The 22,422-nt window shown below is 58.4% G+C and overlaps 1 protein-coding gene and 1 long non-coding RNA gene across 19 annotated transcripts in view; both read right to left on the bottom strand.

Moving 5' to 3' along the window:
• Nucleotides 1-3,573: 3,573 nt before the first annotated feature.
• On the bottom strand, nucleotides 3,574-9,281 carry LOC147370198 (uncharacterized). The gene is made up of 2 exons (XR_015166068.1): nucleotides 8,162-9,281; nucleotides 3,574-4,610 (listed from the first exon to the last, which is right to left on the bottom strand). It is a non-coding gene; the product is annotated as an uncharacterized LOC147370198 (long non-coding RNA).
• Nucleotides 9,282-10,305: 1,024 nt separating this feature from the next.
• ACOX3 (acyl-CoA oxidase 3, pristanoyl) overlaps nucleotides 10,306-22,422 on the bottom strand; it is a 49,320-nt gene continuing 37,203 nt past the window's right edge. For 8 of the 18 annotated variants that reach the window (XR_015166060.1, XR_015166061.1, XR_015166063.1 and 5 more), the window contains 5 exons: nucleotides 21,308-21,423; nucleotides 17,520-17,694; nucleotides 15,976-16,043; nucleotides 13,499-13,585; nucleotides 10,306-10,975 (listed from right to left, as the gene is read on the bottom strand). Coding sequence is in view for 8 of the 18 variants with exons in the window: in XM_086407427.1 (XP_086263553.1) it covers nucleotides 10,856-10,975; nucleotides 13,499-13,585; nucleotides 15,976-16,043; nucleotides 17,520-17,694; nucleotides 21,308-21,423 (566 nt within the window). In the remaining 10 variants the exon portion in view is untranslated. Of the gene's footprint in view, nucleotides 10,976-13,498; nucleotides 13,656-15,975; nucleotides 16,044-16,322; nucleotides 16,450-17,519; nucleotides 17,695-21,307; nucleotides 22,098-22,422 lie in introns of those variants that run through there. The other 10 variants (XR_015166067.1, XR_015166058.1, XR_015166066.1 and 7 more) reach the window with 5 other exon arrangements.

The raw sequence follows: 22,422 nt of genomic DNA, 5'->3' as shown, positions 1-22,422 counted from the left end.
CTGGGTCAGGACGATCCCCTGGAGGAGGGCAGGGCAACCCGCTCCAGTATTCTTGCCTGGAGAATCCCATGGACAGAGGAGCCTGGCGGGCTGCAGTCCACGGGGTGGCGAAGAGCTGGACAGGACTGAAGTGAGTGAACACACACATATGGTCCCTGGGGAAGTTGGGGTGCAGAAGGCGAGGGGAGGTCCGCCAAGCCCAGGTGACCCCTGCTGGACCAGGGGCTGTGAGGGCTCCAGGGGGTCTGACTCCGAGGCAGGGACAGGGTCGGGGGGCGGACTAGGAGACAGCCCCCCAGGGTAGAGATGAGCGCTCCTGGGAACCTGCTCTCCACAACCTGGAGCCATGCACTTCCCCAGTACTAATGAAGCTAGAGACCTCCTCCTCCTCCAGCCCATCGCCACAGGCTGGGTCCTCCAGGGACCAAAGTCTACATCTTGAAATCCTTAAGGAAAGTGGGTCGAGTGCCCCAGTGCAGACACTGTCAGCCCGATGGGAAGAGCACAAAGGGCCATGGGACAGAACCGCTGCAGAGACCAGGACGCGGACAAGCGCTCCACATGGGCAGATGTCCCAACGGCCACACGCAGAGGCGCTGCCCCGCCCCTCTCCCTGGGGCCACCAGGGAGTGCAGACTGGACCCCCAGCCAGCCACTCCTCTGGACCACCGGGGGGCGGAGTGCAAGGACGGGGCTGTGCGTGGGTGAGGCTGTGCGAGCAGAAATCAGTCCAGCCATTCTGGAGACTGTCCAGCAGGGTCGCCTGCAGACGCTGGTCCCCTTGGTGAACATGCAGCAGATACGAGACACATTCAGAGCAGCTCTGCTCACAATGACCCCAGAGTGGACACAGCGCGGATGCCCGTCATCGGGAGCATGGACCAACCACATGATAACCACGTGACGGAAAAACAGCAGGGCAACAGGACGAGCCATCCACAACCAGGCACATCAGCAGGCGACGCTCAAATGCAGCACCTGGCGAAGGGGGCCGGGCACCAGGCACACTCCGTGTTTCCATTCCCATCGAGAGGAGACAGGCAAGCTCCATCTGTGCTGAGTGGTCCTGGGGCCCCTGGAGCAAAGGACCAGGCTGCAGTTCATCTCCTCAGTCCTGGAGGCTGCAGGTCTAAGATGCGGGCAGGGCTGTTCCTTCCAAGGCCTCTGTCCTCGGCCTGAAGACAGCCACCTTGCTCATGGCTCATCTCACAGTCCATGCCTGTGTGGTCATCTCTTCTTGAAAGGACACCAGTCATACTGGACGGAGGCTCATGCTCAGAACCTTGTTTTACCTTAATCACCTCTTTAGAGGCCCTAACCCCAAAAGCCAGGCACACTCCGAGGTACTGGGCTTAGGGGCTGAATTTGGGAACACCATCCAGCCCGTAACACACAGCCGCCCCTAGCTGCAAGGGAGGCTGGGAAAGCAGGCCGATCAGGCCCAGCCGCACAGAGGAGGAAACGGCTGCAGGCCACACACACGCGGGCCTGCCGCTTGCCCCGAGGCTGGTGAAGGAAGGTCACAGAGCCCCCAACCCCCGCACGGCCATGAGACCTTCCAGTTCTGACTGCTGACTTGTTTGGGCTGTTTCCTGCCGCTGTTTCAGCTGGACAATATGCACGTGCTCTGCCATGACAAGACGTTTGCACAAAGGTAGCAAGTTGGGAAAGCCCATCGGCTTCCTCCACGGCCGGGGCTTCTGAAGCTCTGCTGGCACTGACAGCACCCCTAGCGTGTGCCTGGCATGGCAGCAGTGCTGGGAGCACAGAGGAGGGTCCCTCGGAGTGACTTTCCTGTGGAGCCACTGTCCAGAGGGCAGAGGGAAGGGTGTCCCAGGAAGGGGAAGCCCCAGCCACCTGCAGATGGGCAGCAGGCGGCAGCAGATGGGGCTGGAAGCTCAGGTGTGGGCCGTGGGCAGGGGCAGCCCTGGGGAGGCAGGAGTGGGTGGGGGAGGGACAAGGTCTGAACGGAGGGGCTGTGGGGAGTGAAGGCCTGAGGCCGAGACCAGGGATACTAGGCAAGAACCGTGAGCAGCTGGAGTGAGATGGGGGGCAGGGATGACACACCCAGAGGACACGCCACTTACACGGGTGGCATCAGTGGGCACACAGTCATTGTTGCTTATATTTTTAAAAATTGCTTTAAGAGCCCCCCAGTTTGCCAGCCCAGCAGGGCAATGGACCTCCCCGCCCCTCACCCCCACAGTCCCCGTCCTGCCTGGGGCCCTCTGTCTGCTTCTGCAGGCTTTGGGGGTGGGGCGCACACCTGCCCACTCACCATGGTCATCCATCCTCCTCGTGCTCCCACATCACCCGGCTCTGCACACCACCCCTCCTCCACCCCAACCTGGCTCTGGACTGAGCGCCCACAGGTCTGCCCAGGCCACTGAAGGGGGCCCAAGAGAGTGGGTCAGACAGGACCCACTGCCTTGTCATGTGACCTGGGGTGAGGCTCATGACCTTGCTGAGCCCACCTTTCGAAATCTGGGGAAGCGGGAGATTCAACAGGTCATTAGCTGAGGGGCCTGGCCCAGCCTCAGGGTGCAGTATACAGTCGGCGCTCACCAAGAGGCAGACTGACTCCTGCAGCTCACCTGTGGACACTGAGCTCGGGGGAACCTGAATGGTTAATGTGCCGCCTGGTGAGAGGCAGGGAGTTTGCCAAAGGAGTGCTGTCAAGAGTTCACCAGGGGCTTTTTGTCCCAAGACGTTCTCCCATGGGCCTGGGCCGTCTCAGAAGCCCGCCTGCCTCCCAGGCCTGGGCCTGACTCACAAGCAGGCTGATTAACTGGACAGTCGTGGCCTCACAGGGCGGCTCCGCACAACGCCCAGGCTCGGTGATAAGGGACGGCCAGGGCCCTGCGTCTGGGACGGATCAGCCGCCGTGGAGAGTCGGCCCTGTTTGCGGGGGACAGCTGTGAGCTCCAGGACCACCAAGAGCAGGGCCTCAGAGATGAGCCGCCAGAGCGCGGGTGTGAGAAGTGCAGGGCCTGCGGGAGGTGGGGCGGGGGGCAGGAAGGCAGGCAGACCCGGCCTCCCCCGGGCGCCCAAGGTCAAGGGGTTCAGGAGCCGCTGGCGCTGGAGGGCACCACCCGCAGCAATGCAGGGGAGCCACGCACACAGCAGCAGCCTGCCCGGCCCTGGCGGCTCTGCTAGGCCCGGCCACCTGCTGGTGGCACTCAGACTGCTCTGCGTCCCAGATTGTCCCCACAGCGCCTGGGAGCGTGAGGACGGATGACGGGCTGCAGCCAAGAGCACCAGAGCGGCCAGCCCTCTCTCTGCGGGGCGGCTCTGGGTGCAGTGACCGGCCAGCACGCCCAGGTACTCACCTGTGCAGAGACCACACAGCAGAGGCTTAGTGCATGCCTGCGTGCTAAGTCGCTTCAGTCTTGTCTCTCTGCGACCCTATGGGTTACAGCCTGCCAGGCTCCTCCGTCCATGGGGTTTTCCAGGCCAGAACACTGGAGTGGGTAACTGCTCCCTTCTCCAGGGGATCTTCCCAACCCAGGGATCGAACTCAGGTCTCCCCTATTGCAGTCTTTACCAGCTGACCTACAAGCAAAGCCCAAAAAATGCTTAGTATGTGTTTGTTTAATAAGTGGTTGCTGGCGCAAGAGGCGGGACGGAGTGGTGAGGGCGGTGCTTGGAGTGGGACGAAGCTTTCATGGAAGTGGGGAGGGGCTGAGGGACTTGGGGGCGGGGCTAGGCAGGGCCGGCTGGTTGTGGGCGGGGCTGGGTGGAAATGGGGGCGGGGCTGAGTGAATTGGGGGCAGGGTGGGGAGGGGCTGGATGACTGTAGGCAGGGCTGGGTGGAGCCAGACAAAGGTGGGGGCTGGAGGATGGGGTGCTGGTCCTTTTCATGCCTCTCAGCTCAGTTCAGTTGCTCAGCCGCGTCCAACTCTTTGCGACCCCATGGACTGCAACACACCAGGCCTCCCTGTCCATCACCAACTCCCGGAGTTTACCCAAACTCATGTCCATTGAGTCGGTGATGCCATCAACCATCTCACTCTTTATCGTCGCCTTCTCCCGCCCTCAATCTTTCCCAGCATCAGGCTCTTTTCAAATGAGTCAATTCTTCGCATCAGGTGGCCAGCGTATTGGAGTTTCAGCTTCAGCATCAGTCCTTCCAATGAATATTCAGGACTGATTTCCTTCAGGATGGACTGGTTGGATCTCCTTGCGGTCCAAGGGACTCTCAAGAGAATTCTCCAACACAACAGTTCAAAAGTATCAATTCTTCAGTGTTCAGCTTTCTTTATAGCCCAGCTCTCACATCCCTATATGACTACTGGAAACACCAGAACTTTGACTAGACAGACCTTTATTGGCAAAGTAATGTCTCTGCTTTTCAATATGCTGTCTAGGTTGGTCATAACTTTCCAAGGAGTAAGCATCTTTTAATTTCAAGGCTGAAATCACCATCTGCAGTGATTTTCTTGCCTCTGAGACAGAGCTTATCACCCTGGAGTTTTCGAGGTTGCTTCAGGGAAGAGTGGCACTGGGTCCAAGGCTGAGGGTTGTTGAAACCCCTGTGGTCCCGGAGCGCAGTGGGGAGAGGAAACCCCTCCCCGGTGGCCGGACCGCGGTGGGGCGCTTCTGCAGCCTAGCTGTGGGAAGACATGGAGCAAACACAGACCAGACAGTGTCTGAGGCCAGGAGCTGGGCAGGACGCCCGCACCTGCTTCCCTCCCGTCCCCACAAAGGGCCCTGTGTCCCCCCAGCTGGACCCGTGTCACAGCTCTGAGCAGTGTTGTCTCTGGTGCCTGTGACCCCAGTGGGGTGGGATGGCCCAGTCTGCAGAGTGGTCACCGCCTTCGAGGCTGCACGTGGAGGTGAGTGAGGGTCCTGCAGAGGTGCCAGCAAGGCTGCAGTCCTCACCCCTCCAGGACATCCCTGGGACACAGGGTGCCTTCCTGGAAGAGCCCACCCTTTCTAGGAGGAAGCCTCAGTTCAGTTCAGTCGCTCAGTCGTGTCTGACTCTGTGCGACCCCGTGGACTATGGCACACCAGGCCTCCCTGTCCATCACCAGCTCCCAGAGCTTGCTCAAACTCATGTCCATCGTGTTGGTGATGCCATCCCTGGCCCCCAACCCGGGCTCCTGGGGAGACTCTCCCAACCTCGGGCCTGGAACATGCCCTGGGGGCCGGCCGGATGCCCGTGGTTCCTCGCGGTCCTGGGGAGGATTGTCACCCCAGCTTCTCGTCCTTTCCACTCCTAACACCCACCCATCTACCCACCCAGCGCTCTGGACAGCACCTCCACACTGGTGGAGGCCCTGCTGTCTCCATCACCTGGAGAGGGAGGAGAAAGGAAACTTCTGGAAAGATGATTTCACAGCAGACCACCCAGACAGAACACCAGGCAGCTGGTCTCCTCTCTCACACCCTTTTTAGCACACGGGCAGAGGGCCTGCGGTCTCCTTTGGACTTACAAACATTAGCTCTCAAGGGAGGGGCTCAGCCCCCAGCCGGGAACCTCCCCCCTCCCCCGGCGGGGGCTGTGGAAGCACCTGGGGCTGTAGGCGGGCCACCTGAGCTCTCAAGGAGCCACGTCCTCACCTGGAAAGTGGGGATAAACCACCCCTGGAATCAGGTGGCTGCGTTTCTCCCCAGAGGCAGCCCGGCACGCTGTGGACCAGGGGACCTGAGTCTGCACCCTCCTCGCTCTGGCCACCACCCCCACCCCCAGCTGCAGGCAGGGGATGCTGACTATAGATCGGGCACCACCTGGGCCCCGTCCCCAAGCAAGCCTCGCACACACCTCTTCCCGGCTCCCCTTTCAATGTCCCCATTGGCTGGCACCCACACACCCAGGAATTCCCTGGACACGCATCGTCCCTGTCCCCTCAGCCTCTTCCCTCTGGACAACGCTAACAGAAGTAGAAAACTGCACACTCTGGGTGCAGAGTGCCCGCCGTCAGAGGGACCTTGGGCCAGCCACCCAACCACCCTCTGAAATGGGTGGAACCACCTGGCCGCTGGCTGGGCTCACAGACATTGCGTGGGAATGGGTCCTGTGTGCTAGCTTGCCTGGGCTTCCAAACCACAGAGACTGACTCCCCACAGCCCTGGAGGCTCGAAGTCCAAGATCAAGGTGAGGATGTCTTCCGAGGCCTCTCTCGGTGTGTAGACAGCTGTCTTCTCCCAGGTCCTCATGCGGTCAACCCTCTGTGTGTGTCTGTGTCCTCATTCCCTCTTCTCAAGAGGACAGCGGTCTGAGCAGGACCACGTGTGTGACCTCATTTTACCTTAATCACCTCGGTAAAGGCTCATCTCCAAGTACGGTCACGTCTGAGTGCTGGGGTGGGGCTCTGGTGCATGGATTTGAGGGAGGGGTGCACAATTCACGCCTAACACCTTGTGTGGTCATTATTTTAGGGAAGTGAAACTGAAAGTGTTAGTCACTCACTCATGTCTGACTGTTTGTGACCCCGTGGACTGTAGCCCGCTAGGCTCTTCTGTCCATGGGATTCTCCAGGCAAGCATACTGGAGTGGGTTGCCATTCCCTTCTCCAGGGGATCTTCCCAACCCAGGGATCGAACTCAGATCTCCCACATTGCAGGTGGAGTCTTTACCATCTGAGCCACCAGGGAAATACAACTTTAGGAAAAAGAAAAGTGTTAAGTCACTCAGTCGTGTCCGACTCTTTGTGACCCCATGGACTGCAGCCCGCCAGGCTCCTCTGTCCATGGGATTCTCCAGGCAAGAATACTGGAGTGGGTTGCCCTTTCATTCTCCAGGGGATCTTCCCGACCCAGAGACCGAACCCAAGTCTCCTGCATTGCAGGCAGATTCTTTACAGTCTGAGCCACCAGGGAAGCCCTCCTCTAGGGAAAGAGGACATCAAATCCGAGGTGCAGGAGCATTCTGGCCGCAAGGGAGCCCCGGGACCCCAAGTCTTCCTTGACGAGCACCCCCCTCTTCAAAGGACACCGAGGACACTCCTCCCCACGTGCCGCCCTTCACACGCCAACTCCCTCCTGCATATCCCCTCCTGTAAGCTCCCATGGAAGGCCGGCATCTGCTCCCTGAATGGCCAGGGCTGAGCATGACCACCACGGCTTCCTTGGCCAAGGTCAGAGTTTCTGTTCACGAAGCCCGTATCCAGTGTTCTGTCGTTAGAGGCACGATTTTCTACATGGGAGTAGAAATGCACACCCTGAAAAAACCCTGTTACTAAGGCTGACAAGCGAGTAGCTCTGGAAACAGCATCTGTTCATTTAATAGGGCCAGAGGGGAGCAGCGGCTTTGGCTTTTCTTTCCTGTGTGATGATTTTTAAAGAATTTCAACCGCAAGGATATTGCAAGATGAAAAATGGATTTTACACTGGCAAGTGGGCTCTGTCACGCCATGCTGTATTCCAGCACTGTTCTCACGGTGGTTCACACACCCTGCCTGCTGTAGACAGGATGCTTTGGTCCTCAGTGTGAGGGACGTGTCCACTCCTCCACTCACCTCTCCCCCCCCGGAGCACCTCATGGGCAGGGCCCTGTGAGAAGCTGAGCTAGGAGACCATCCCTGGTCACATGGATCCAGGAGGGAGGCAGCCCCACCCAGGGTAGAAACCCCTGGCTCCTGCCGTGGAACGGGGCTGACCAGGAGCGGCACGCAGCCAGTAGCAGAGCTGGAAGGGCGGGTGGGGGTCGGCGTGGGCTCAGAGCAACAGCACAAGCCCAGGGTGGAGACAGGATGGATGGCCCACGTCTCATACAGGAAGGGGGAGCAGCCCCACTTGCTGGAGCGACAGGGACCACAGCTGTATACGCCACCACTGGGCACTGGCCCACAGGCCCTCCCTCAGCAGCAGCCAGAGCCACCCGAGTCCCCCTTGCGTCATTATTTCTTTTGTTCATTCATTCGTTCATCACGCAAGTCATTCACTCATTCATTCATCCATCTACCCACCCATCCCCCCACCCACCTACCCATCCCCCAGCCATCCATCCCCCACCCACCCACCCACCTACCCATCCCCCAGCCATCCATCCCCCACCCACCCACCCACCTACCCATCCCCCAGCCATCCATCCCCACCCACCCATCCACCCGTCCCCCACCCACCCACCCACCCACCTACCCATCCTCCACCCACCCACCCAGCCATCCATCCCCCACCCACCCACCCACCCACACACTCCCCCACCCACCATCCATACCTTCCCTCCAGGGCTTGCCAAACACGTCCCCTGTGTGTGGCCTTGAGCCGGAGCTGGAAACAGATGATTCAGACCTAGTCCCTGACCTCAAAGAGCTTCCAGACCAGTGGGAAGACTGTCTACAAACGAGTCAGTGTGTCCAGAGCCCTGGGCTATTCACGTGTGGACGGCAGTGTGTCCTGTAATGACTTCTGGCAGATGAGTGACAGTTCAACAGGGCGAGGGCCAGGCCATACACTCCTTAACCTTGACCTTAACCCTTAACCCTGGCACCCACTCGGACGCTCCTGGTGGGGGTGCGTGCACCCCTTTTCTGGGCATGAAGACTGAGGCCGGGAAGTTAAGGAACCACCCATGTAATTCCACCCATGTAATTCAGTCTTCAAAAGCCAATTCTTTTTTTTTTTTTTTTTTAAGGTTTTTTTTGATGTGGACTATTTTTAAAGTCTTTATTACATTTGTTAAGGAGTTTGGTGAAAAAGTAGCCGCAATTTTGAACCATGAATTTTAAGTCCTAACTAGGTTCAAACACATCTTAATTAATCATTAATGGGAACCATTACAATCAACATATTTTTGCCAATGAGAAATAAGGTTTTTAATTCCTGTAGCATAAAAATCCGTGCTTCAGGATTGGATGAACTCTTGGAAAGCATTCCTGCCTCCGGCTGGTTGTGGAAGTGTTTTCCCTGCAAAAAGTTGTCGAGGTGCTTGAAGAAGTGGAAGTGGGCTGGCGAGAGGCCAGGTGAATACGGCAGGTGAGGCAAGACTTCGTAGCCCAACTTGTTCAGCTTCCGAAGCCTTGGCTGTGCAATGTGCGGCCAGGCGTCGTCGTGGGGAGGACCTGGGCCCTTTCTGTTGACCAACGCCGGCTGCAGGCGCTGCAGTTTTCACAGATTCGCCGAGCGTACGTCTCAGATGTTTTTCACCAGGATTCAGAAAGCTGTAGTGGGTCAGGCCGGTAGCAGACCACCACACAGTGACCACCTTTTTTAGTTGTGAGTTTGGTTTAGGGAAGTGCTTTGGAGTTTCTTCTTGGTCCAACCACTTAAGCTGGTTGTCGCCGGTTGTATAAAATCCACTTTTCATCACATATCACAACCCAGTAGAGAAATGGTTCATTGTCGTTGCATAGAAAAGAGAAGACAACACCTCAAAACCTGTTTTTTTGATTTGCGGTCAGCTCACGAGGCACCCACTTACTGAGCTTTCTCACCTTTCCAATTTGCTTCCAGTGCCACGTGACCGTAGAACGGCGCTGAGTTGACACTGACATCGACTCACTGACACTGAGGTCTCCGAGAATGTCCCGTGTAGTTGCAACAGGATCCGCTCCAGTGAGTCAGACGTGACTTAGCGACTGAACACCACCACAACATTTTATTTAAGAATGTATTCCACTATCAAACAGCTGAGCTCAACAATGCAAAACCAGTTGCTTCTGCACCAACCTCAATACAATATGACCTTCGTTTTATGTTTTGGTTTTTTGGCTACGAGGCATGTGGGATCTTATCTCCCTGACCAGGGGCTGAACTTGTACCCGCTGCCCAGCATTGGAAGGTGAAGTCTTAACCACTGGACCACCACGGAAGGTCCCCCAAAATAATGCTTTCTCAGGCCCTTCAGTGCTCAGAGGTTTTTCTGGGCTCTTTTGGAAAATAAGAGCCACCTTTGTTCAGTACCAGTGTGCTCCGTGGGCACCACGGCAGGGTGGGGAGGGCACGGGGCTGCTGATGTCAGAGGTCCTGAACCTCCTGGAGAGATCGGAAGCTGAAGGGGAGCGGAGGACGAGACAGGGCGGAGAGTCAGAACCCACCCACCGGCCATCGTCCTGACCTGGGGCAAAGGAATCATGGGTGGAGATGGCCATCAGCCTCCTCCATCAGCCCCCGCTGTCCGCAGGGTGCTTGGGCCTGAGGGTGGACAGCGTGCAGAAGCGTGGGGCAAACCCCCCACGGGCCAGGCAGCCTGGGAGCTCCACTGCCTGTAGAAAGAAACTCTTTCAAGTAACAAAGTGACAACGTAATGTGCATACAACAGGGAGGTCAGGATGTAAGGATGACCAGATCTTCAAATCATTATGCATTTTTTATCCTTTGGAAACACTTCTTTGATGGAAACTTCTAGTTCCACACGAGAAAGTAATAAAACTGATTTTATTTTCCTTCAAAATCTTTAACTATGCCATTCGGGTGGTCCACGGTGCAAATTAGTAAAGTTACGATATGATTTGATGACGTGAGAAAGTCAAACTTGGGCGAACAAAGAATTGGACTGGCATCGTTCAGGGGTTAGTGACGCAAAGCCTTGGAAGAAATCTCAGATGAAGGCAAAAGATCACCCGGCCAGAAAAATCCCAAATTACAAGTAGTCAGCTTCATAATCAGCATATGAAAATAGAAGTATGCTAAAGCTCTAATTATCCAAAAGTGTTCAGTCTCTCAGGAAGATATGATTCTATGTATAAACTTTCTTTTCACCCAGAAATAGGGATGACCCAAAGCAGTCCTGCCCTTTGGACGTGACCCGTCCTGGTGGGACTTGGGGCGGGGGGCGGGGCCAGGCCAGGATAAGCTGCTCCAGCCCTGGACTCAACAGGACAAGCAGCCAGGTAGAACTGCGGGCCTGGGGCTTCCAGAAGTGAACTTGAGGTCCAGGTGTTCATGGCTTCGCCAGATTTAGCCGGTGCTATTACAGCTTTGGTTTCAAACTTCCTATGACGGGCTTGTTGACCGCAAATTCCGCCCACCAAGATGCCCGCTCCAGCACCTTATTTTCCTGAAGGACAGCAGTCCAGAGATTTTTATAGAGCTGTAAAAAATACATACATGATACACACAGATGGAATAAGAAAGACTCTGAGCGTGTCAATGCAACTGTGCATTACACAGGAAGCTCCATCACTTCCTGGAAGCATTTTAAGATGATTTAAATTCAATTTGCATAAGCCCTTTCTTTGTCAGTAGAGAAAAATTGGGAAAATACAAACTATTAAGGTCCCTAATGTACACTTATGATGAAAACATCCTGCTTGGCCTTCTCTTTGGAAATTCTCATGGAAGGTGGATTCTGCAAGTCGACATTGATCATTTGCTCTGAAATCTGTCCTTTCGCAGCCACGCGGCTGGTGGGTGGTGGCATGGCCAAGCAAGCAGGCTGGCGGCTGGTCCTCTGGGCCCCCAGGCCTGGGCAGGCCTGGTCCCCTCTCCGCCCACCCCGCCAGACTGAGCCCCCTAAACCAGCCAGCCGCTGCCTCTGGGCCCCCAGGCGGGACTGGTCTCATTAGTCATCCTAGAGGAAGGTCGTGAGCGTGCAGGCAGTCGCCTGACCCGTCCCTGCTCCCAGCACGGCCAGCGTCCAGGCCAAGGTCCGTGGAGGCAGGAAAGGGGCCAGTCTTGCATCTGGCTGACGTGGACAGATGTTACTTTCGAGAAGCTGCCCTCTCTGCACCTGCTAAGTGCGCTCAGTGGTTCCGCCCGTGTGCTGCTGTTCCTGGCTCCCAGGGAGACAGACAAGGCTCTCCCGGGTCATAAATCCGAGGCGACACCGCGTGACCTGGACGTGGCGCTTCCCTTAAAGACGGAGCCTCGGCCTCCGACAGCTGTTTGTCCGTCTAAGGTGGATTTCCTATCTCACACGGCACCCGGTGTGGGCTGTAGCCCGTAACACTGGGAGAGGCACGCGCCGCGTAAAGCCTTCTGCCGGGCGAGGCCCCGGGGTACTCTGGTCTCAGTGTGGAGTCTAGGGCCCCACCTCAGGCCAGGGCAGGATGGCACGGCCTCCCCTACTCCGCAGTCGCCCACCCGCCAGTGAGTCAGGGCTGCCGCCTGCAGAAGCACCCCGCCACCCGTACGGGGCTAGCGTTGCCGGGAGCCCGCGTCACAGAGGCCAGCTCCCCGCCCGGGGGCCGGTCAGCACGTCCTCCTCATGCTCCCGCTGGGCCCCGGCCACACCAGGGACCAAGGTTCATACTCTCCTGCCTTCCCTCCAAGGAGCCCATCTTTGTTACCTCCCAGCTGGGCCAACTCAGGCGAACCTGCCTGTTCCCTCCAGAGGCTGGGTCTCTCCCAGACGCCTGGCCCAGCTCGACAGCCAGAGGACAGCCAGCTGTCCCCAGACATGTGGTCCCTACCTTCCTGACTTGGTGGGGGGCTCTTCTGACCTGCCCACCCCAGCACCTGCACTTCCATCCCAACCCTGGCTGTGGCTTGGGCTGGGCAGAGGTCCAGGCACCTGTCCCCTGGACCGACGGCAGTGTCCCCTGAGGACAGAGGGCTCCTGTCCCCTTGGAATGTTCCCTGGGGACAGAGAAAAGGTGCCTGTCCCCCAGCGTTCAGTCTCCTGGGTCAGCAAGATAAGCCTCAGGAGAAACAACACGATGGCCATGGGCCCTCACCACGTGACTTTAACACTGAAATGCCACGTCTCCATGGAAACACAGGGACAACCACCCATGGGTGGTGTGGAGCCGGGGAGCAGTGAGCAGACCCATGGGCGTTGTCTCGCACAGGCCTCTCCACGTGGTGGAGGTCACACAGGGCTGCCTGTGGGCTCAGGAAGGAGTGCTGCGAGGGTCACACTGCAGGACAAAGTGGGGGACCCACCTGCCGGGGGGACAGGGGCGGCGCTTCACCTAGAAGCTGGAGGAGACCTCTTAGAAGAACGGCATTCCACTTAGAATGGAAGTGGGAATGCAGGTGCAAAGGCCCTGGGGTGGGAGTCAGCCCCGAACCACAGAGAGACGGAAGGACAGTGGGGCTGGAGTCTGCAGGGCGGGAGGGGGTATGCGGCCACCCTGGAGAACCAGGCAGAGGCCAGCCTGGCGGCGGGCGGGAGCGGGGAGGGATCTGGTACCACTTTGGTGTGGGGGACTTCAGGGCAGCTTTAGGAGCAGATCTACTTTAGAAGCAATCGTTCTGGAGCATGCGGAGGAGTGGGGGCAAGGGAGGAGCTTGGGAAGCCAGCTGGGGCCTGCCCCGGAAACCCAGGCAGAGGGGCGAGGGGGTCAGAAGGCCCAGGAGTGGGGCGGGCCCTCAGGAGAGTGTGCAAAGACCACAGCTTCGCACAGGCCCACGCTGACCTCGGCATCATGGCCTAAGAGAGTGGCAGGGCCACCCTGTCTCTCAGGGAAGGGCAGGCTGGGGGCGGCTGACCCGTCCACGACCACCCCAACTTCTCCCAGCCGCTCCCCCTCCCTGCCGCCCACGTGATGCTGGAGACGCCCCCCGCCCCCCCGCCTTGCCCCAAGCCCTGTCACCATCTCAGCTCTGCCACAACTGCCCCGGGGCCCGGAGCGCCTCCCACCACCCACGGGAGGAAAGCCGCTCTTCATACCTCGCCATCTGCTCTGCCAATCGGTGAGTCCAGGATGAAGTCCGGAGGGGCGATGACATCCACCAGGGCAACAGCATCATCTTTCAGCTGTTAGAAAACAAAGTCCGTACACTTGGCAACGCCCGGCATCTCCATGGCAACCACCGAGTAACAGAGCCTGCAAAACCCACAAGCAATGGTAACCCCAGCAGACGCAAGGCTCCATTCCTCAGGCACCATCTTTTCGTTGGCCTGGGTTACAGGTTCCCCAAGTGTGTGTCTGAATATTTCACCATGTTGCTATCCACTCAAGACTTCCAACGTTTTCTTTTTTTTCCAACAAGGCAGGGACTGCTCGTAAAACTGATGATTCTGTGGCTCACTAACTGGCAACTGTCTTCAGAGGTTTGTCTCTGAACCCTAACTGATCAGGGCAATGACTGTTCCAACAGAGGAAAATATGTCCAGGAAAAAAAAAATGTAAGAGAAAAAGCATTTATAAGCCCCTGGAAAAGCCATCACCCCAATGTGCTTTGGCTTGCGGTAGTTTTATTACTCTCCCACCCCGTTACACAAATTATTCTACAATATGACAAGTGGAATTTATATGAGTAGACTCCTAAGAATTTTCTTGAAATGCAAAAAAACATTTTTTACTTAAAATAATTGTGAGATGCCATACGCAGTATGTGTGCTTAGTCACCCAGCTGCGTCCGACTCCTTGTGACCCCGTGGACTAACAGCTCGCCAGGCTGCCCTGGCCCACAGAATTCTCCAGACAAGGATTCTGCAGTGGGTAGCCACTCCTCTCTCCAAGGGATCTTCTGGACCCAGGGATCGAACTGGGGTCTGCTGCATCACAGGTGAGCCACCGGGGAAGCCCAAAGATAAAACAGAGGACGGCATGCCTGAACGGGGGCTCGAACCCTGGAGCCTCAGGTTAAAAGTCTGGTGCTCCACCGACTGAACTATCCAGGCCCCATGGCTGAACCGAGCAGAACGCTGGAGCCAGGGCGACTGGAACAAGGTCAATTAAAGCGATCGCTGGGCAGAGAGTCACGAGAGGAGAGGAGCCCAGCTTCAGGGTTCAGGTGCTGCTCCACAGTCCCACACACCCTCGGCACCAAGGTCCCAGGGGGTCGCTTCAGGGAGAAACAACAGCAGAGGTGGGTCCTGCCCTAGATCGGGGGTCAGCCAGCGTTTCATTCAGGGGGGCCGCGGGAAAGAGCCTGTCTTTGCAGGCCGTGGGGGCCACTCAGCAGAGCTGAGCGTGAGACAGTGAGGACACCCCGATAGACGATGCTGCTCCAGGCCCGGACTGGAGCAGGGAAGGAGCCGGCACCCCCTGCCCCAGCCCCGAGGTGGGACCAGGACTCAGGTCCGCCAGGCAGCTTGGGCCCAGGTACTGCCCTCCACCTACCCCAGCCACCAGCTCCACAGTCCAAGCGTCACGCTGCACAGCAAGAGGAACGACGGCTGTTGTTTTTTATAAAGGCAACTCAGCCCCACAAAACGCAGGAGAGTAAACTCCCCTCCTGTTTAAGTTGACATGGCCCGAGCAGACAGAGCGACCCCAGAGACACCCTTACCCAGAACCCATGTGGGGAGAGAGAGGCACTTAGAAAGGAGCCTGCGGGGAGAGGGGCTTGATGCCAACAAGGACATCACCTGAGCTGCCTCAGCTCGGAAGCACGGGGAGGAGCCCAGCAGCCTCTCACCCGTAACTGAGACACTTGTGTACGTATATCTGCCATGTATACCACAGACAACACCACAGATGGAGTGCTGGGGGGGCTTTGGTTCATGTCTGATCATCCACAGCAGAGAAGTGCCTCCAACTGCACTGCTTAATACAGCAGCCAGGACACATGTGATGGCTGAATTAAAACTAAAGAAAACCCAAAATCCTTGGTCACGCCCGCTGCGGTTCTACCCCTGGCAGCCCCAGGTGGCCGGTGCTGACCGCACGGGACAGCTTGGCCCTGGAACCTGTCCCTCCCTGTACCAAGCTCCAGTGGACAGAGCACTTCCAGGACGGGACGTGGGGCCACCTGACTCCTCTGGGTGACGAGGGCAGAAGGACGTAATAAAAAAAAAAAAAAAAGAAAATGCCACGAAATGAATTTAAACTGGAGGCTAACTTGAAAGGCCGATGTTGCTGTAGAAAGCATCAGGTGAGCTGGGTGTGCACGAGTCCCTCAGAGTGGTGCTTCCTGACTGTTCCGACATAAGCACATTCTCTGTCGTTTTCTTGGGTGTGCTAACGGTGGCACCACTTTGGCTCAATGGACACGAGTTTGGGTAAACTCTGGGAGTTGGTGATGGACAGGAAGGACTGGCGTGCTGCAGTCCATGGGGTCACAAAGAGTCGGACACGGCTGAGCGACTGAGCTGAATGGTGGCACACACAGGAATGAGTGGGAAGCCGAGGTCACCAGATATTAACACACGTGTGATCACATGGAAGTCATATTCAGACAGAAGGGCTCACGACTCACCTGTGCACACAGGGCCAGGATGGCGCTCTCCAGCACTTTACCTGCATGCTCACCGGAGAAGTAGCCGCCTGAAAGCACAGGGGGGTGACTCTGGGGTCTGGTTCCCTCACCCCCAAGGGTCAGTTGCTCAGCCGTGCCCGACTCTTTGGACTGTAGCCCACCAGGCTCCTCTGTCCATGGAGTCCTCCAGCCAAGAACACTGGAGTGGGTTACAATTCCCATCTCCAGGTGATCTTCCCGACCCAGGATCGAACCCGGGTCTCCTGCACTGCAGGCGCATTCTTTACCATCTGAGCCACTGGGGAAGCCCAAACCCCCAAGTTACCCACAAATGGCACACACATCGTGTAACGGCCCATTCTGTGTGAAGATGTCTCGCTTCTGCGGCCAGGGTCCCGCTGCGACCCCTTTCCAGAAAGGTGAGGCCGGGCCTGGGGTCTGTGTCCTTCTCCCGGCCAGTTCACTGAGCAGGCGCTAGTGGGGGGGCGGGGGGCGGTCACGGCCGGGAGCTGGGGATGCTGAAGCCCAGGAAGGGCGGCCGCAGGGGGCCGGGGTGGAGGAGGAGGCAGGGCCGGCAGGCAGGAGTCCACGAGAGTGGACAAGACCCCAAGCAGAGCGCTGGGCGGGGAGGCTGGGCGGGGTGGCAGGGGCCTGCAGGCTCAAAGTGGTGTCGAGGGGCATGCGGGGGCGCCTGCAGCCACCAGGCGATGGGCTGGAGACCCACCCCCTTGGCCTCGCCTCCCACACCCAGGCAGGCGGTGCTGCGCTGTCTCATAGGTGTCTCACAGGAGGGAGCCCCGAGTCTGCTGCAGAACTGGCTGGTGTCTCATCTTTGCCATAGAGAACAGAGCCCGCTTCACTCACAGAGGGTGGGCTCCTTTCCCCGCACCCACCGCTCCCACCAGGGAGCCTTGTATACCTCAACTGGTAAAGAATCCACCTGCAGTGCAGGGGATGTGGGTTCGATCCCTGGGTTGGGAAGATCCCCTGGAGAAGGAAATGGCTACCCACTCCAGTATTCTGACCTGGAGAATTCCATGGACTGTACAGTCCATCGGGTTGCAAAGAGTCAGACATGACTGAGCGACTTAAAAAAAAATGGGGTGGGCAACACCAGCCCCAAGGAGGAAAATGTGGGTTCTTTGCAAGGGGAGGGGAAAATGTACTCCTCAGACAGCACAGACACACGCCTGGGGCATGAGCAGGTACCCAGGACAGCTCTAGTATTAACACGCCATGGGGATGCTTTGGGAAAACGTCTAAAAAATGCTCCTTAGAAGGATAATGAAGACAAAGTTTCAAAGAAACTCAGGTTTATCCTGTTTCCACCCATCTTCCAGGAATCAGCCCTTCATCACCTCCTCCAGGAAGCCCTCCTGGGTTGCCCACCATGGCTCAGCCCTACGGGCACCATCCTGGCGCTGCTGTGCCCCTGGTGGTTCCCCCCCCTACCCATGGCCTCTGGGCTCATCTGCTCCCCGTGACGAGCGCTCAGTGAGCCGCGTGGAAGGAGCGCACCACGCGGCTCCGGGGTGGGGTCTCACCTCGGTAGAGCAGGGCGGTGTGCTGGCTCAGGGACCACAGGGCGTAGAGGGCGCTGAGACGCCGGAGCACGGCCCGCAGCGGGGGTGGCACGCGGGGCTGGTGCGTGTGCTCGTGGAACCTGCGCACGACCGTGAGCTCCAGGAACGCCAGGGCCAAGGGCCGGCAGTGGTACACCTGCAATGGCGTGGTGCGCGCGTTCGGGGAGGGCACACGGGGGTGTGCGTGCCGGCAGCGCCCGGGTGAGAGGGCACAGCCAGCCGTGGCTGGGCAGCGCCTCTGGGGAAGGCCGGCAGGAACACAAGCCCGCCTGCAGCAGCTGCTCTGGACCTCGGGCCCAGCGACCCCGCTCAGCTCAGCGCTACCTGGGACCTGTGTGACCCCACAGCTGACACAGCCACCAGGGGCTCGCCCGGGTCGTCCTGGCCCTAGGGACGGGGGCGTCCCCTGGGAGGTGGGCTCCCGAGGGCACAAGGTCGCTTCTCTTGCACTGGGAACCACAGAGGTTTTCCACACGATCCCCAGACTCACCTGAAAGCAACGGCAGCCCCTCCTGGGGCCCGGCCCCGCCCCGCCCCCCAACTTTCTCAAGGAAACAGCCCCTCTCTCCCACTCCCATCACGTCCGAAACGGAGGGAACGGCTCCACGGAGGGCCAGCCGGGTTGCACTCGCGTGTGAGTCCCGATGCTGGCTCGGTTTGTGGAAGCAGGAAGTCACCACAGGTCTTCTAGCCCCCGCTTTTTCTTTTTTAACCAATAGCCAACACATCTGCTCATCATTAGCTTTGCTTGCCAGCTTTTCTTTCCCCTTCTCTAGTTTATCAGTTTACTGGGTTTGGTTTTTTTTAAATTAGAACAATTACACATGCATTTCTAATTTGTTATAATGAGCATGGTTGCTTTTGAAATTAAATCATCCAGCAAAGAGGTGACCCGGGATTGGGGAGGAAAGAGACCCCTATTCAATGCCTGTATGACTTTGCCCCAGAATTCCTTGGTGGCTCAGACAGTAAAGAATCCGCCTGCAGTGCAGGAGACCTGGGCTCAATCCTTGAGTTGGGAAGATCCCCTGGAGAAGGGAATGGCCACCCACTCCAGTATTCTTGCCTGGAGAACCCCATGGACAGAGGAGCCTGGTGGGCTACAGTCCATGGGGTCGCAAAGGGTCGGACACGACGAAGCAGCTGAGCACACATGTGCATCAGCCAGAATCCAAAGAACAGGGTCCAGAATATGGTCCGGGGAGGCCGTGAGTCGTGGTCGCCAAGGAGGCACGGCTCTGGGCTCAAGGCCTCCTCTGGACTTTCAGGGCAAGCAGTGGGTCCTCACTTCTGAGGCCAAGGCTCTCCCAGGGACTGCCTGAGAACCAGGCACCCTCGGGAGGGAATTCAGGGGAGGATGTTCCCCAGGCCAGTCTGCCTGGTCTGATCCGAAGACCCCACTGCGCCTCCGACGCCACCAGGTCACATGGCCTGTGTCCGTGTGTCCTGCCTGCAGAGCTAGCCGGGCCTTCAGGGCAGCTGCCCTCTCGTGCACACCATGTCGTGGGTACCCTTGACTTTGGAGGGAGAGACGCAGAGAGGGGAGCATGCTCACAGGAGGGAAGCTGACGAAGCTGACCCGGGCCAGGCACGAAGCTAAGAGCCCCCCAGGGCATCACCTCAGTCCGCCCTGGACCCCGAGGGTGAAAGAAGGTCAGGCCGTTGGCGACTGGTGGAGACACACTTGGCGCAGGGAGGCCAGCCCCCGTGTGCGCCCTCAACCTCTGCGAGAGCGGGCGTCCCTGAATTAATGCCCACCCCCCGATGCGCTCACATGCCATGGGCTCGTCTCCACTTGGGGAGATTCTCCCAGCAAGTCCCAGCCGAGGACTGAGTCCAAACTCTGCCCTCCTCTACTCGCTCCTTCAGCTCTTGGGAGTCAATGGGCCAGCTTCCAAATCCACTTGGCTTTTACGAGCATGTGCGCACAGGCAAGTGGCTCCCATCCGGGGCAGAGCATCTTGGTCTGTGAAGAGGGAACATGAGGCAGCCGGCCCGCGGGCGCTGCCGTGAGGAGCAGCGACTGACCTCATGGGTCCAGTGCCTGCACCGTGCCCCACGAGCTCCTCTCCCCGGTCTCAATCCCTGGAATCGGACACGAAACAGGCTGCTGTGTGTTCCTTCTGGGAGAAGTTCAGAGGCCATCAGCCGCCTGGGGACGCGGGCCCTGGGGGTCTGCCCTCCATGACCTCCTTGCCCAGGCCAGGACCATGCTCCGGTGTAGACCGTGTCCACAGCTGACCCCAGTGACGGCACCATGGCCAGGCTGGACGGCTCGCCTGGCTTCTCATCGGGCCGCCAAGCTGCTGTCTGAGAATCCCAATGAACAGCTGTGGAGGACATGGTGCGTGGGCAGCGCATGGGGGCCCTGGACGGCCCAGGACAGGGACCCAGGAAGGTGGGGCGTGGGGGCCTAGAGGGTCATAGGGATGCAGGAAGGCGGGGCGTGGGGGCCTAGAGGGTCATAGGGACGCAGGAAGGCGGGGCGTGGGGGCCTAGAGGGTCATAGGGACCCAGGAAGGCGGGACACGAGGGCCTGGACGGTCACAGGGACCCAGGAAAGCGGAGCGTGGGGGGCATGGAGGGTCACAGGGACCCAGGAAGGCAGCCACACTGGGCCAGGGGCACGCAGGAAGTGTCTGAAGGGAGACGCGTTAGAACAGAGATTCCCAGAGCCACAGAGTGGACCTGCTCCCCGGACTGGAGGCCCCACTGGCTCAGGGGTTCTTGGTCAGGCCCAGTTTGCCCCTCCAGGGTATCTGGCACCATCAGGAGATAGTCTGGGGTCGTCACAATTCAGGGGTGTTGTTGGCATCTTAGTGAGCAGAGGCCTGGGTGCTGCTGGGGCCCCCCAAATCACACAGCTCTAACAGCCACAGGGGAGAGCCTTGTTCCAGCTCCTGCACCCTCTGCTTCCCTCCCGAATCCTCACACTCAGCGCCCACCCTTAACTTCTCCTGGACGACCTTCCTTGCCATCAGAGATCTGCCCACAGTATTAACAGACCTGGGCCAGCGCCCGTGAGGGGTCCTATGAGGTGCCTGTGCTGGGGCCGTGGTGGGGGGCACAGAACAGAAACTCTCGGGGGCAGTCCTAGCCTGCACAGCCCAAGCTGCTCCATAACCAGTGTTTCTGCCACTCCGTGATCATGAAGAACTCCCAAGAGATGCCGGCAGCTGGACGCTGCAGGCCAGGAAGGCCCGCTCCCCGCTTCCCGAACGGGTTCCTCTCTCACAAATCGTCATCCCCGATAAACCTCCAGGCCCAGGAAAAACATTCCGACCCAGGTATCAATTTCTGGTGTGCTCTGATTTCCAAGTATGTTTGCGTTTTAACAAGTTATGAATAAGCGTCAGTAGCTCAGTAGTGTCCGACTCTTTGCGACCCCATGTACTGTAACCCACCAGGGCCCTCTGTCCACGGAATTCTCCAGGCCAGAATACTGGAGTGAGTTAGCCTTTCCCTTCTCCAGGGGATCCTCCCGACCCAGGGATCGAACCTGGTCTCCCGCCTTGCAGGCAGATTCTTTACCAGCTTAGCCACCAGGGAAGCCTAAGTTATGAATACTTCAGGCAGAGACGAGCTCTGAGCTGTCCAAGTCTGGACACCAGCCACACAGGGTAGGGGAAAGGGATGGGCTCAGGGCTCAGCTGTATTGCTGGTCCCGGCAGCAGAGGCCCGAGAGAATGCGGCGGTGCGGGAATCAGGAGCAACTCCTGAGAAAAGCAACTTCCGAGACAAACACGTACCTGACAGTCGTTTATGGCTTCGAAGTCGCTTTTCCCTGAGCGCTTCTCTCGACTGAGCTTCTGGTGGCTCTCACGGAGCAGGTAGCAGACCAGCCACTCGTATGCCGCCAGCGGGACTTCAGAGTGAGAGACGGAGAGACCCGTGAGTGCAGGGCGTCTCCCCCTGCCGCGGCCCAGCCTCATGCTGAGTGAGAGGGGTCCCACCCGCCTCCCACCCCTCCGTGGTGGTCAGGCTGAGACAGGCAAAGGGGGAGGGCGTTTCCTGGCTCTGCTGTGAGGCCGGCCCTAGTTCTACACGGTTCTAGCAACCGCAGAGTCCACGAGTCATGGAGCCCCTTCTGGGGTTGTTGCTGTTCAGTCAGTAAGTTGTGTCTAATTCTTTGCATCCCCATGGCTCCTCCATCCTCCACTGTCTCCCGGAGTTGACTCAAACTCATGTCCATCCAGTCGGTGATGCCATCCAACCATCTCATCCTCTGTCACCCACTTCTCCTCCTGCCTTCCATCTTTCCCAGCATCAGGGTCTTTTCAAATTAGTCAGCTCTTTGCATCAGGTGGCCAATGTATTGGAGCTTCAACTTCAGCATCAGTCCTTCCAATGAAAATTCAGGACTGATCTCCTTTAGGACGGACTGGTTGGATCTCCTTGGTGTGCAAGGGACTCTCAAGAGTCTTCTCCAGCACCACAGTTAAAAAGCAGCAATTCTTCGACGCTCAGCCTTCTTTGTGGTCCTTTGAGGGTAACCACCTCATCCACCATGAGGATGCAGAGTCCAGATGAAACTCAGACCTGCACAATATCAGGGCGACTTTCTGGCAGGTGGTGGACGAGTGGCGCCCCGTCCACCTGGGGGGCCAGGCCCCGGGCCCTGGGCCACACCTCAGGCCTCCTCCTCCGGCTCTTAAGGGGAGAGGAGAGGAAGCTGCTGACAGGGGTGTGGATGGACAGGGACCGGCTGGAAGGGGCTGGAGGGAGACCCCCATCTTCCCAGCCCGGCCCAGTGCTGTGCCTGCATCTGTGGGTCCTTCTGTCTTCACATCTCACTGGTTCCGAGGGCTTGGGTGACTGAGAACACCCAGCCCGGCAGGGCTGTTCCTGCGTCCTCCAGTGAGGA

This window comes from Bos grunniens, chromosome 6 (assembly GCF_055505025.1).
Source record: "Bos grunniens cultivar Pamir isolate PY7600 chromosome 6, Bosgru_T2T1.0, whole genome shotgun sequence".
In the NCBI taxonomy this organism is placed as follows: domain Eukaryota; kingdom Metazoa; phylum Chordata; class Mammalia; order Artiodactyla; family Bovidae; genus Bos; species Bos grunniens.
Note: the sequence above shows the minus strand (reverse complement) of the source record. Positions and strands in the feature narration are given on the sequence as shown.